Source organism: Podarcis liolepis, assembly GCF_965112155.1.
Source record: "Podarcis liolepis genome assembly, chromosome: 3".
Lineage (NCBI taxonomy): Eukaryota > Metazoa > Chordata > Lepidosauria > Squamata > Lacertidae > Podarcis > Podarcis liolepis.
Window position 1 is genome coordinate 59,306,040 of NC_139557.1, and position 12,866 is coordinate 59,318,905.

The 12,866-nt window shown below is 40.8% G+C and overlaps 1 protein-coding gene across 18 annotated transcripts in view; it reads right to left on the minus strand.

Moving 5' to 3' along the window:
* Nucleotides 1–12,866, minus strand: part of PTPRK (protein tyrosine phosphatase receptor type K) — a 330,112-nt gene that overhangs the window by 85,517 nt on the left and 231,729 nt on the right. For all 18 annotated transcript variants that reach the window (XM_083497982.1, XM_083497980.1, XM_083497977.1 and 15 more), the window contains exon 8: nt 2,303–2,605. In XM_083497982.1, coding sequence (XP_083354108.1) covers nt 2,303–2,605 — 303 coding nt within the window. The remainder of the gene's footprint in view (nt 1–2,302; nt 2,606–12,866) is intronic.

The following is a 12,866-nucleotide window of genomic DNA, read 5'->3' on the forward strand; positions in this document are numbered from 1 at the left end:
CATACTTATACAATATTATAATTTCTGTTTGTTTGTTTTTTGTTAAAAATATGTTCACTGTCAAATGATTCATGCGGCTGCAGTCCACAAAGATTATCCTAATTTAATGTCACCTACCTCAGGCCATAGCTAAAATAAAATGTCAGCTAAAATAAGATGTGTTGCAGTGTGTGTGTAGGAATGGGAGGGACCCATTTTTTAGTACAGGGTTGGAGTCCCTCCCCCCACATCAAGTAGGAGAGGTGGGCTAGGCCAGGGCCAACCACCACTTTCTCTCCCTCTCTGTCACTCTATTCTCTTTGTCCTGGGGAGGGACAGGTCACTCTTGCCAGAGAGCTGGACTGATCACATGCAGAGGGCTTTTGAAATTAGGCCAAGTGATGCATGTATCAGGGATAGAGCAAAACTTTCAGTCTCTTAAAGCTTTGGTTCGTGTACAACTGGAGGAACTTCAAGGCCATTTATCCAATGATGCCATCTTGAATCAACTGTGCCAATTACCCAAATGCCAGTAATGGGAGAAGGGTTTTTTTAGTAGCACGTCCCAACTGTAGCCCACACAGCTGAGATAAGGGGCAATATTTGCCACTCCGCCATGTGGGAGCGGGTTTCATTTGGGGCTATGAGTCACTTCATCTGCACAACTGACAGCAATTATGCGCTTTCTTCTAAACGAGTGAATGGTTGCCACACCCTTTATTTATACATTTTAGCAAATACTTACAAATTCTACATCCTCACATCATATACACCCCTCTCTCCAACCTTTCTTTGGTTAAATTCAGTTAATGATTTGTGTATCAACCATAGGTGAAGGTTCTAAACTACCAGGCAGACCTGGTTTAGAACAGCTTGTCTTTATTCTTCCGTCTGCTCAGGAGTCCTATCTAGATGTGGTGGCTTCTGGAATCAGATCAATGCCTTATCGATTCAGACATTACATCAAAGTCCAGTTAGCAAAATACATGAATTGATTCTGATGTGCCAGATGATCTGAAACCATGGTTTGTTGATTATACCACATCTTAGTTGAGGTTATTGGCGTGATGCTGGAACAACTGACAATGATTCAGCTTTTCCCTTATAGCTACTTGTTCCAATCCAGTATCTCATGTGACTCTGAATCTATGGGTGCATCCCTTTGAGCATATAAAGCTGCCCTCTCTATTGAAGCGAACAGGGTATTTTGCTTGTACTTGATGAGGCACTGGTCACAACAGGGGTGGCTCCTGGTGCCCTTCGACTGATGCTGGACTACAGCTATCATCTCTGACCACTGGCCATGGGGCTGACAGGAGTTGGAGTCCAACAATATTCGGAGCATTGCAGGGTAGCAACCCTGGTGCAACATGTAAATCTGCTTAGGCACAAGGCTTTTAAGAGATACACATTTGCCAATATTCCTGCATTTTGAATATGCAGTTAGTCACAAACCTGACTACATGAACATTAAGCTACTTCTACATATTGTAATTTCCATCTAATTAGGAACTTCATTTAATGCTATTTTAATTTGTTGAAAATTTAGATTCATAAAAAGGATAATCACTAAAGAGCTTTGTAAACATATAAAGTGTCCCTTATTACCCCTCAAATAAGGTAAATAAAGTTATGCTGTTAGCAGAAGTAAATAAAGGATATTTTAAGGCAGTAATCTCAATATATGCAGATATAATTACTTAGTGAGTTGTAAGAACACAGCACTGTAGACATGAATTTGTAGAAATGACTCTGAATTTAGAGACAAACAAACACTGACATATATTTTTCCATTTTCCATTTCTCAACAACTTTGACATTTCTTAGGCCAGGTTCAGATGTAATGCTAGTACCAGCATTAATGGGTACCCCCACAGAGTCACCTATGGACTTTCATCAGTCCTTCTTTCTCATGCATTAAAACCCCTCCCACAAGCCTTGCCTGTCACTATTACTAGCAATCGAATTTGGCAGGCACCAGGCTCATTTTGCACCTGTCTATCAGCCACTTGTGAATCTGCAGATCATTCCTTATCCTTTAAAGCTACTCATTGCACACTCAAATTGGAGTTTATCTCCTTTCTCCAATATTAAAGGTTGGTACAAGCAAAGCACATAAACAAAAATCCATGTAAGCTATTTACAGTGATATGTGCTGACATGACTATCATTTACGTCTGGGCATTTTGTTTTTTAATGGGCAGCTATTCACAGGCTAGCACAAACATGTAAACATAATTTTCAAGCAGGCAACACAGCTAAGAATTCTTTCAACACCTGCTTTGAGAGCTAAGGCATCAAGAAGAGAAGAATCTGAACCTACCATCTTCATCTGTTTGGATTATTGTCTCTTCACTTTCCTTTCTCCCCTCAGGATTAGTCAGGATCATTTTGAGGCTGACATTAGTGTAAGGAGGCAGGTGGTTCACAACATGCTGAGGTGCTTTGGGGTCCATATCCAAGCAGTCTGCCTTGCTTTCATTATGGCCACGGAAGTAATGGTAGCAGATCGTGACGTTGAAAGTGTGGCAGCGAGTAATGTTGTAACCTAGAGATTCCCAATCCACAGCAATGCGTCGGGCCTGGATCTCAGCGATCTTCAATGTTTTCGGTGTTCTCATAGGCTCTAAAACACACACAGAGAGAACATGAACTACTTTCAGGAGTGTTCGAGCATAGAAGTGCCACAAGAAATACAGAACCCTCATTAGTGGATTAAGTCTGCACAATGCCCACTGCATATCTGCTTTGACTTGACCTAAGAATTCCATCCCGTTCTGCTGTCACATCTGCCAGCATTTACAAACATTTGTAAATCTACATTTTTAAAAAAGGAACGACAACTGTAAAAAAATCCACACTAAAATGTTTAATTAGCTGACATTGTTGGGCCAATTCAAAGTCTCTGACAGCAAACCCACCAAGAGCAACCAAAGACCACCACAGCTGTTGCTATGCTTCTGTGTGTTTTGCGGTTTCTTTCGGCATGCATTAAATTTGAGTAAATTGGATAATATATCATCCTGGTGAAGAGTCAGTGTGCTCTGCACTGTGATTTATCATGCCACCAAGCAATGTTGTTTACTAATTACACTAATTGCTCTACTAAACTAGCAGTAACCAAAATGATACAGATATTAATTAAAATTTATTACTTGGGTAATGCTGTTATTCATCGACAAAAAAAGCCAAAACAAAAATACGACACCACTACAAAATGTCAGGCTCTTCTTTCCTTGACCGCCCCCCTATAAACACCATAGATGGTAAAGGTCTGCACTATCACCCAAGCTCAACCATTAACATGTGCACAGCTCTCCACTCAACTGGAAAACACCAGCAACACTTGTCTGACTCCCTCAACAGCCATCAATCCATCACCATCTCCCTAGTGTATTCATTCCTCATGCAAGACTAACTTTATAGCCTGACTTAATTAAAGTGATTACACAATGAAAGTCATGACCATGACCACATATACTAAAAATTCACTCAACACACACTGCATTCCTACATTCTACATTCCTGGTATATTTATTTACAGCAGGAAGTTATAGTTTGTGTATCTCAGTATTCTGCCAGATTGAGGGTGAAGCCAAATGAGCCAAGCGTTCTTCTATCCATTCATAAGCCTTCACTGTCTTTTAAGAACGCTCATTTATCAAACAAAAAATCTTAACTAAGCAAACAGCACAAGGCACAGATGGCACAGCCAAACAGGGGCTCCAATAAATGTACTCAAGCATACAGCTTACAAGACAATGCAACCATTTAACCGTCCCCACCCCCCATCCTTGCAATACATTTGTATATATTATTGTCAGATACATGGGCTTTTCTGAATTAGTGTGCTACATACAGATTAATGGATTTACTCCTCACAGTGACTAGCTTTCTACTTAGATGTTTTCTCTTCTGTATTAGCTATTAATTTATTAATTAAAGAGGTAGATAGTTTGAGTTTCTGAAGTAGGATGAAGGAGACCAATGTTGAAAATATATATTCAACCACCTGAGCGATAATCAGCTTGTTTTCATGAATGCAAGGACCTCTGCAAAATGCTGCCTTCAGTGTGTAGCAGCATGAACAAGATCCAGTGGTCCAGGTCTGGATTTCAAAGGGCCATGCACTTGAATAAGCTTTTCACCCCTCCTCCTTCCTAACATAGCTCCCTAAAAGTGAAGCCTAAAGGAGAGGAAGCCTATGGAGAAGTATTTCATGCTGTGCGAAAAGTTGGAGAATCAGCAACCCCCTCATGAACAAGCGGAAAGTATATGTACGTGGATGCACCGTGGATGCACACAGGAATCTTCTTGGAGCCTTCTCCTAGCACCTGGGTAGCTTTCCAATGACCTGTGCCTTTTGGCTTGGTCATCATCCACTAAGCTCAAAGCAAACTCACCCTGAGCTAGTTTGGACATAATATTAAACCATAGATTAGCACTGCAAGGGGGAAAAAACAGTCTCCACCCAGGCTTGCTTGTTCCCTGTCTCCTCTAGTACAGCCAGAAGAAGTTCAGAAACCTTCACTTCCATTTTCCATTTTCTTTCCCTTTCTCCCATCCAATTCATTTCCACACTTATTTATGAATCTCCTCCCACCCCAGCGATCTCAATGCATGTCTGTTTGTATTGAAAACAGAAAAAATGAATTAACGAGATTTTTTTAAAAAACAAACAAACCCACAACCCTCTTAACTAAGGTTAGTGGAAGCAAACCAGCTCCAAGCCATGCCTTATGAAGTCAGATTGCTTTCACTAACCACAGTTTAAGGTTTGAATGACACAATAAACAGTTGTGAATCTAAAAGGGAAGGGGAATTCATACTGGAAGGGGAGAGGGAGGGAAAGGAGGCTAGGCTCAGTCTCTTGATTTAGTGTTGTAACCAGACATTGCCATAACGACTGTAAAAAGAAAGCTATCTGAGATGTGGTGTTTGCACACAGGAATCTCTCCTTTTTATTTTCGAATTTTTAAAACACTTTTGGAACTTTGACAAAGTTCCAAGCGACTTCAATATCTAGGCTTCTTCTGAGACAGATGGGTAAGTTCTCCAATTTCAACTGTTTATGGTTTACATTCCATGGCTACTAAGCTACGGTGGCTGTGATCTACTTACACTGCTAGGGACAGTATGCCTCTGAGCACCTTACTGGGAACCACAAGTGGGGAGAGTGCTGTTGAACTCAGGTTCTGCTTTACCCCTGAAGCCATAGGCATCAGGTGGGCCACTGTGAGAACAGGTTGCTCGGCTAGATGGGCCTTTGGCCTGATTCAGCAGGACTCTTCTTATTTCCATTATGATACATTGCTGTAGTCATCAGAAGTGGCATCTTGATCCTCATCCTCTGCTTGTCCGTGTGTGTGTGAAGTTAGGTGATTATTATTAGGTGAATAATTGCTTATTATTCATTTTTTAAAAATAAACCTCTTATCTGTAAACACAGTTATTAGGAGATTGTTTTGTACTGCTGTGGAAAGCACCATCAGAAGTCAGTCTATAGCATGTGAGTGCTGGGTGTTTTAAAAACAACAGCAACTCGTTCCTCCTGTGCTGGCACCCAATGGAAAATCCCCTCCCTCTGAACTTCCTTGTTCCACTAGGAGGGAAGCTGCCATTGCAGCTGAAGAGCAGCTACAGACGTACATTTGAGAGAATTGTCACTAGAATTGTCAGATGCGTCCCTCCTCCATAGGTAGTCTTGTTAAAGTAAAAAAGAAGACGGCGACACATTAAATGTATACACACAGTGAATATATTGACTGGTTTGGCCCTGACATTTTAATTTCACGTTGCATTTGCTTGAAAGGCTAAAAGTAGTTTTACCCTCCCCTGCCCCAAAACACAATTTACTGCAACGCTTCCTGGAATCAAGGCCACTGCTTGAACCTCCTTAACAGCGAAGAATAAGACTGGGATGTGAGGTTTCAGTCTGTCACACTGAATTTCAAAGTGTTTTGATTTAGTTTCCTCAAGGCAGGAACACTAATAAGCATTCTGGCTGCATTACACTAGATATTAAAAAAAGTTTAAGGTGGAGCAGAAAATGTTTTCAAAGTTCCTTGCAATGTAACAGACGTGCCCCAGTATTGGAAGGCACATTAAAGGCATCCTTTATTTTGCCTGCCAGAAAAAGGGTGGAGGGAGTGGGGAGGAAAGACAAGTTGAGATTTCTCACCACCGTGCTTACCATTGGCAGAGACCAACCAATTTCTATTAAGGCTGAGATGGTAATTAAAGTCTGTAGCGGCTCTCAGCAGCCTTGGTAAACTCTGCCAACTGTCCCTCTGCTGCTGAAAATGGTGCTTCAAAATGCAATTTTTTGCTCTCTTCTCGGAGCAACATTCATAACAGGGTCTCTGGAGATCAGGTTCAATTGTTTTAAACTGCTGCACCACAAAGCCTCCATCTGCAGAGCCTCAGTAAAAAGTAATCTCCTAATAATTATGTTGCCAGATAAGAGGTCGCTAGATTGTTTAGTAAATTCCAAAAAAACCTAATTGCATCTCATTAAGAATAATTTCATTTGAAACTGGAAGAGAACTAATGTGCTCCGTTTATTACTCTTCCGGGCTTCTCTGCCCTACGGAATGTCAGCTGAGCCCATTTGCAACTCAATTCTATCTAAGGGCTTTGCCTCCAAGATGCAGGCAATACTTCCAAAGGGCATCAAGTTATACTTTTTATTATTCTCATCTTCACAGAGGCTCACAAGCTTATTTGTTCACACACACCCAATCAAATTTCTAATTAGATTCAAGGAATGCCTATTCTCCTAATGTACAACTCTCTGTGCATTAGAGACTGAAAAGAAGCGTAACTCATTGCTAAGTGAGGACTCAGCTTAAGCAACCTTCCAGTCAGGGGTGTAGGAAGGGGGTGTGTGGAGGGGACAGGCTGCCCCAGGTGCCACTCTGGGGTGTGTGTGTAACAAGATGGCCCCTGCCTCCCTCCAGCTGTAGAGCGGCAGAGACCGTCCATACGGGCTGCCACGTGTGCGCACTCCGTACAGGATGCCACAAATGCGCAATCCATACGGGATGCCATACATGAGCACTCCGTACGGGCTGCCCCGCCCCGGATACTGGAGAGGGTTTCTCCACCACTGCTTCCAGTGTGCTATTTATTTATCACTTTACACATCCATAGAACTGTTGAGAATTCCATTCCTCCCGTGCTGCAGATGTGTGGGATTGTTACATCACATGTCTGTTTACATTCCAGCACTGATTATTGGAGTCTTGTGAGTGGAAAGGGAGATACACTGTTTCCGCTCTGTATAGCCATTGTTTTGGCAGTTCTCGCTCTGAGAAAGAAAGAGAGAGAGGCCATATTTTTCTTTGTTCCATTCTGTTTGATTTAATTTGCAATAAATTAGGCCTAGATGTTACTCCTCAAGGCTTAGCTTCTGTTTGGACTCTGCTAGTCGTGTGCTCACATCCTTGGATATGGGTCACATCAACGTGATGAAAGACCGGAGGGATGAATCCCAGGTGACGCTGCATGGGGGGGGGGGGAGGCACTGGCCTTGGCGTTATCACCCAACAAGAACTCCCTAAGCGATTTGCAATAGAAATTTGTAAGAGAGCCAATAAAACCATACAAATATAAAACAATAAAAGTGTTCATCCAAACAGAAAGCTAAATCATAACAGTAAGAGCTGTTCAACAGTGGAACAGTCTCCCTCGGGAGGTTGTGGACTCTCCTTCCTTGGAGGTTTTCAAGCAGAGGTTGGATGGCCATCTGTCATAGATACTTTAACTAAGATTTCTGCATTGCAGGCGGTTGGACTAGATGACCCTTGGAGTTCCTTCTAATTCTACAATTCTATGATTTTAAACCAGCACAAAATATCCACTCTCTCATCTAACTCATTCAAATGAAGTAAGCCACATCATGCCGTAATGTACCATTTATGACTTGAAATAAACTGCTAATTCATTTATTTCCAAGAGAAATAGAATGCAGATAATAGTGGAATTTGGATCAAAGATCAACACAAACTCCAGCTTTTGATGAATTGGACCCTAGTCTACAAAAGATTATGCCATAATAAATTCATTAGTCTTTAAGATGCCTTTGTTGCTTTTGACAGACTAACATAACAACTACCCCACTGAAAATAGCAGTTTTATTGACCTTAGCCTAGGAATGTCTTCTCACACAAGAATACAACACTATCCTCTGTAATTTTGTATAGTACTGTATGAAACCCAAAATGCTAGTATCTGGAGCTTAATGTAGTTCTATGTGTCTTTATACTTATGGATAAAAAATAAATTGTACACTGCAGCAAATGGACAATTACACAAATGAGATGTCCATGCCATCTTTCACGCACTCTTCTAGCCATCACTGTCCTCTGCAAGGTCCCATTCAGCACAATCAGTCCCCCAAGGAAGAGTGCAATGGTTGGATAAATGCATGAGCAGTGTGGAGAGTCCTTCTGTTCTGTATAATGACTGTTGTGTTGCAATATGCATGCACTGAGGTCCAAACAAGAAGTTGAAGGGAAGGAGGGAGAAAGGAAGAATTGTAAGAATTGTGCCCATCCTTATTTGTTTTCAATAACACCACAAGGTGTACTTTTAATCACTGGCAATTTAGTATCAAATGTTAAGCCTTGTATCAGAGATGAAACTGATGCTTCTTCAATAGTAATAAGGGAAGAGAAATTCCACACATTCCCAGGCAACAATACAAAAATTGCATATATAAGAATGAGACTATAGCCATGGCAGGTACACATACACACCATTATGGATCAGGAAGATTGAGCACCACTTTATAAGATACAATGAATAATAGCTTTAGTATTCTCTAAAGGTTAATAATAGACAGACAGATAGAAGAAAAGACACAAAACCTGTTGACCCATCAGCCACCTTTCAACAGCAGAATGATTTAATAAGTAGCTCTAGATAATGGCTAAAATGAAATTCGATTTCTTTAGCACTTGATAAGCAACACACAATATGACAGTTCAATATCAGTGCCCCTTTGTAGAGATTATCTCCATTTATTCAGAGATTGTTTTCAAAACAAAAAGGCCTCCACAGTTGGGAAAGAAAAAAGGAGAGCTGCGTGCATCTCCTCAGAACCAATTTTAATGATAAAACACATTACCTGCTGTCAGTCAAAGAAAAGCAGAGTATGTCCCAGGGCCTGTGACAAAAAGGCTATTTCTCAAAGATGTACACAAGGATAGGACACTCAAGCATGACAAGTGTTTTGCTGTTGTCGCTTTTCAAGAGAAATCCCATAGGTTGATCAGAATGCACAATTTCAGTTTCATTTATCTAAAATAAAAGGAAGTGGCTTTTCTGGTCAAAAGATAACATTCACATTTGTCAGTGTGAAATTGAAAACAATGAAACAAATTTCATAGCAAAGGCAAAGGATGACGATAAAGAGAACAGCAAGAATATTTGATGCCTTAGCAGTTTTTCTTTCCTTGCGCTCTCTTGTTCTCAAACTGCAAGACATAATCAGGAGCCAGACCAAAGATTTCACAAGCATGGTACGTAGTGACTTGCTACTGGCCCACAACTTAGTGTTCATGGGACACTGGAAAAGCCTCTTACATACATAGCATAGTAGCGATGACTGTGACCTACAAGATTGGAAGTTACAGGATCAAATTCTTTCTCAACCTCAAACCTGCCAAGGTTGCCATACTTCTGTCAACCTCTTCTCTCCTTCCGCACTATAAGAACAATAATATTGGTTTACTTTACAAGAGCTGAATCATACTATGATAAGTCAAACTGTAATGACAATGACCAACTAGGTCATTTTTGAGTTACTGTGCTTGAATTATTTCCTTTCTACTTTAGTCTAACCTTTAAGTACAGACATGTTCTTTGCCCGCATATCCTGGTAGCATAGGATATAATTCAAGATGGTAGCTCACAAGTAAATATCCAGTTGGTTGTTTTTCAAGTAATCTTTTGTGATGTTCCAGAACATCTAAGACTCACCAAGGCAGTGCAAACCTAGGATTAAGGAAGGGGTAGCTGGAACAGCAGAGAATAATAAGGTCCCATGCACAAAGGAAATACAGCATTGTCCCAGAAAGAACAGAGAACATGTTCCAAGCATCCTGAGATCAAATGTATTCTCTATTATTTATTATATTTATATACCACCCTTTATCTGAGGATCACAGGGCGGTTTAAAAACACAAGAATGAATATTTCTCTCTCAAAAAAGGAGGGGGGGAGATGGTTTAGGGGTCAAAAGCTGCAGTACACATCTCCTTCCAGGATGCTCTAAATCAGGGGAGTCAACATGGTGCCCTTCAAATCTTTTGGACAGTGGGATATCCAGGCTCATATAACCAACATGCTTAAGTCTGATTAATGCGTGAATGCTAAAAACTATAGAGTTTTTAGCTTTCTACCTGGCCAGGCTTAGCTCACCTTGGGAGAGACTAGGTAATAAAGCCTTTGTTCCCAGTCTATCCAAGTAGCTCAACGTGTGAAGAGACAAAGCTGCTTGCTAGCCTCTTAGCTGAATAGCTTTAACAATCCTCTCTTGAGTTACAATACCAATAATTTAGGAACTTTCATCACTTTGCAACTAAGCCAAGTTTTACCGCCTATGCAACATTTTTGACTGAAATATGGCAAAGCACAAGAGCCTGACCTTTGAAGCGTTTGTAAGTAAACCAATTTTAAACTTACCAAACGTGGGGTCTTTTTAAATGCTGGGGGAACAGGGAGTTTTGGAACTCACACGGGCACATTTTTAAGGTCCAACAGCCTATATTTCCACACTTTAGTTTGCTGCATGTTTTGCGATTTTAAATCTCTGCTGGGGTTCTCTCACCAAAGAGTAGTTGCCCCAAACCAGGATCTTGGCATCTAGGAATTCTCCTTTTATACAGTGGTACCTCAGGTTAAGAACTTAATTCATTTCGGAGGTCTGTTCTTAACCTGAAACTGTTCTTAACCTGGGGTACCACTTTACCTAATGGGGCCTCCCGCTGCCGCCGCACGATTTCTGTTCTCATCCTGAAGCAAAGTTCTTAACCTGAGGTACTATTTCTGGGTTTGCAGAGTCTGTAACCTGAAGCATCTGTAACCTGAAGCGTCTGTAACCTGAGGTACCACTGTACCTATTTGTTCTTTGCACCAACATGGACTGCATCTCCCAGCATCCCTGACCACTGACAGTGCTGGCTAAGGATGATGACCACTGTAGTGCAGCAACAATTGTCGTTGTTGCTAAAACGTTTATCTCGCTCTTCCTCTCAAAGGAGCCCAGGGAAGCAAGCAATGAAAACATCTAAAAGCAATTCCAGTACCAATGCAGACTGGGAAAGATATCTACATAAAGGGCTTGTTAAGAATATAATAAATAAGAGCCTATTGGATCAAATCAATGGCTCATCAAGTCCAGCATCCTGTTCTCAGACTGACCAAGCAAGATCCAAGCACATGAAAACTCCCTCCTCTGGCAGTTTCCAAGAACTGTTATTCAGCAGCATATAGACTCCAACCATGGAGGCAGGGCATAGCCATCATGGCTAGTAACCTCTGACAGCCTTATCGTCCATTAACTTGCCTGAATCTCTTTTAAAGCAATTCAAGTTTGTGACCATCACTATCTGCTGTAGGAGCGAAGTCCACAGTTTAACAATGATTGTGTGAATAAGTGCTTTACTTTGTCTGTGCTGAATCTTCCATCATTAGGCTTCATTGGATATCTACAAATTCTAGTGTGTTAAGAAAGAAGAAAAAACCTTTTATCTCTCCACTTTCTCCATCCTGTGCCTAATTTTATATACTTATCATGTTGCTTCCTACTTGCCTTTTCTCTAAACTAAAATGTCCCTTTCCTCATAAGGAAGCACCTTGATAATTTGGGTTGCTCTTTTCAGAACCATTTCCAACTCTACAATATCCTTTTTGAGGTGCTATGACCAGAACTGTTCACAGTAGTCACACTATAGATTTGCATAATGGCCTTATGGTACTGGCTGTTTTCCATTCCTTTTCTAATGATCCCTAGCATGAAATTTGCCTTTTCACAGCTGCCGCAAACTGAGTCAACATCTTCATTGAGGTATCCACTCTGACCACAAGGACTTGTTCCTGGTCAGTCACTGCCAGTTGAGATCTCATGGGTGTATATGTGAAATTACGATTTTTCACTGCAACATATATATCACTATACACTTGTCTGCACCAAATGCATTCTCCATTTTATGGCCTGTTCATTAAGTTTGCAATCCTTTTCTGTTTTACTGACCCTGAACAACTTAGTATAATCATCAAACTCAGTCAACTCACTGCTCACTCCTAACTCTAGATCATTTTCAAACAAGTTAAGATGCACAGCTCCCAATACCGATCCTTGGGAGACTACACTTTCTACCTCCATCAGGCATCCAGTTATTCCTACTCTTTGCTTCCTGTTGCTTAAACTGTTCCTGATTCACAAGTGGACTGCCCATCATTCCATGGTTGCTAAGTTTAGAATGCATCATACATACAGACCCAGTATGCCAACATGCAACCAATTCTACATAACTGTAATCTCAGGGGTGAGATGAAATCCAAGGGATCACCTACCTAAAATATACATAAGGAGTGAAGTGGTTCTATACCTTTCTTTTTCTTCTGAGTTTGTGAAAAACTATTAGCTTTTTGTTTTCTCCTTTTTCCAGGTGAAAGGACTAAATCTGTTACTGTCTGTGGGGAGCTAAAGAAAACACCTGACTTAATTTATGGATATTATCGTTAGTTATTATTATTAATTAACTTTATGGATCTAGGGGACTTACTGTTAAGATCAGCAGTCTCATCATAGCTTCAACAGGAACCAGGGGATCATCAATATATTTTACCGCATATACTTATGCATGCAAAATGTATTT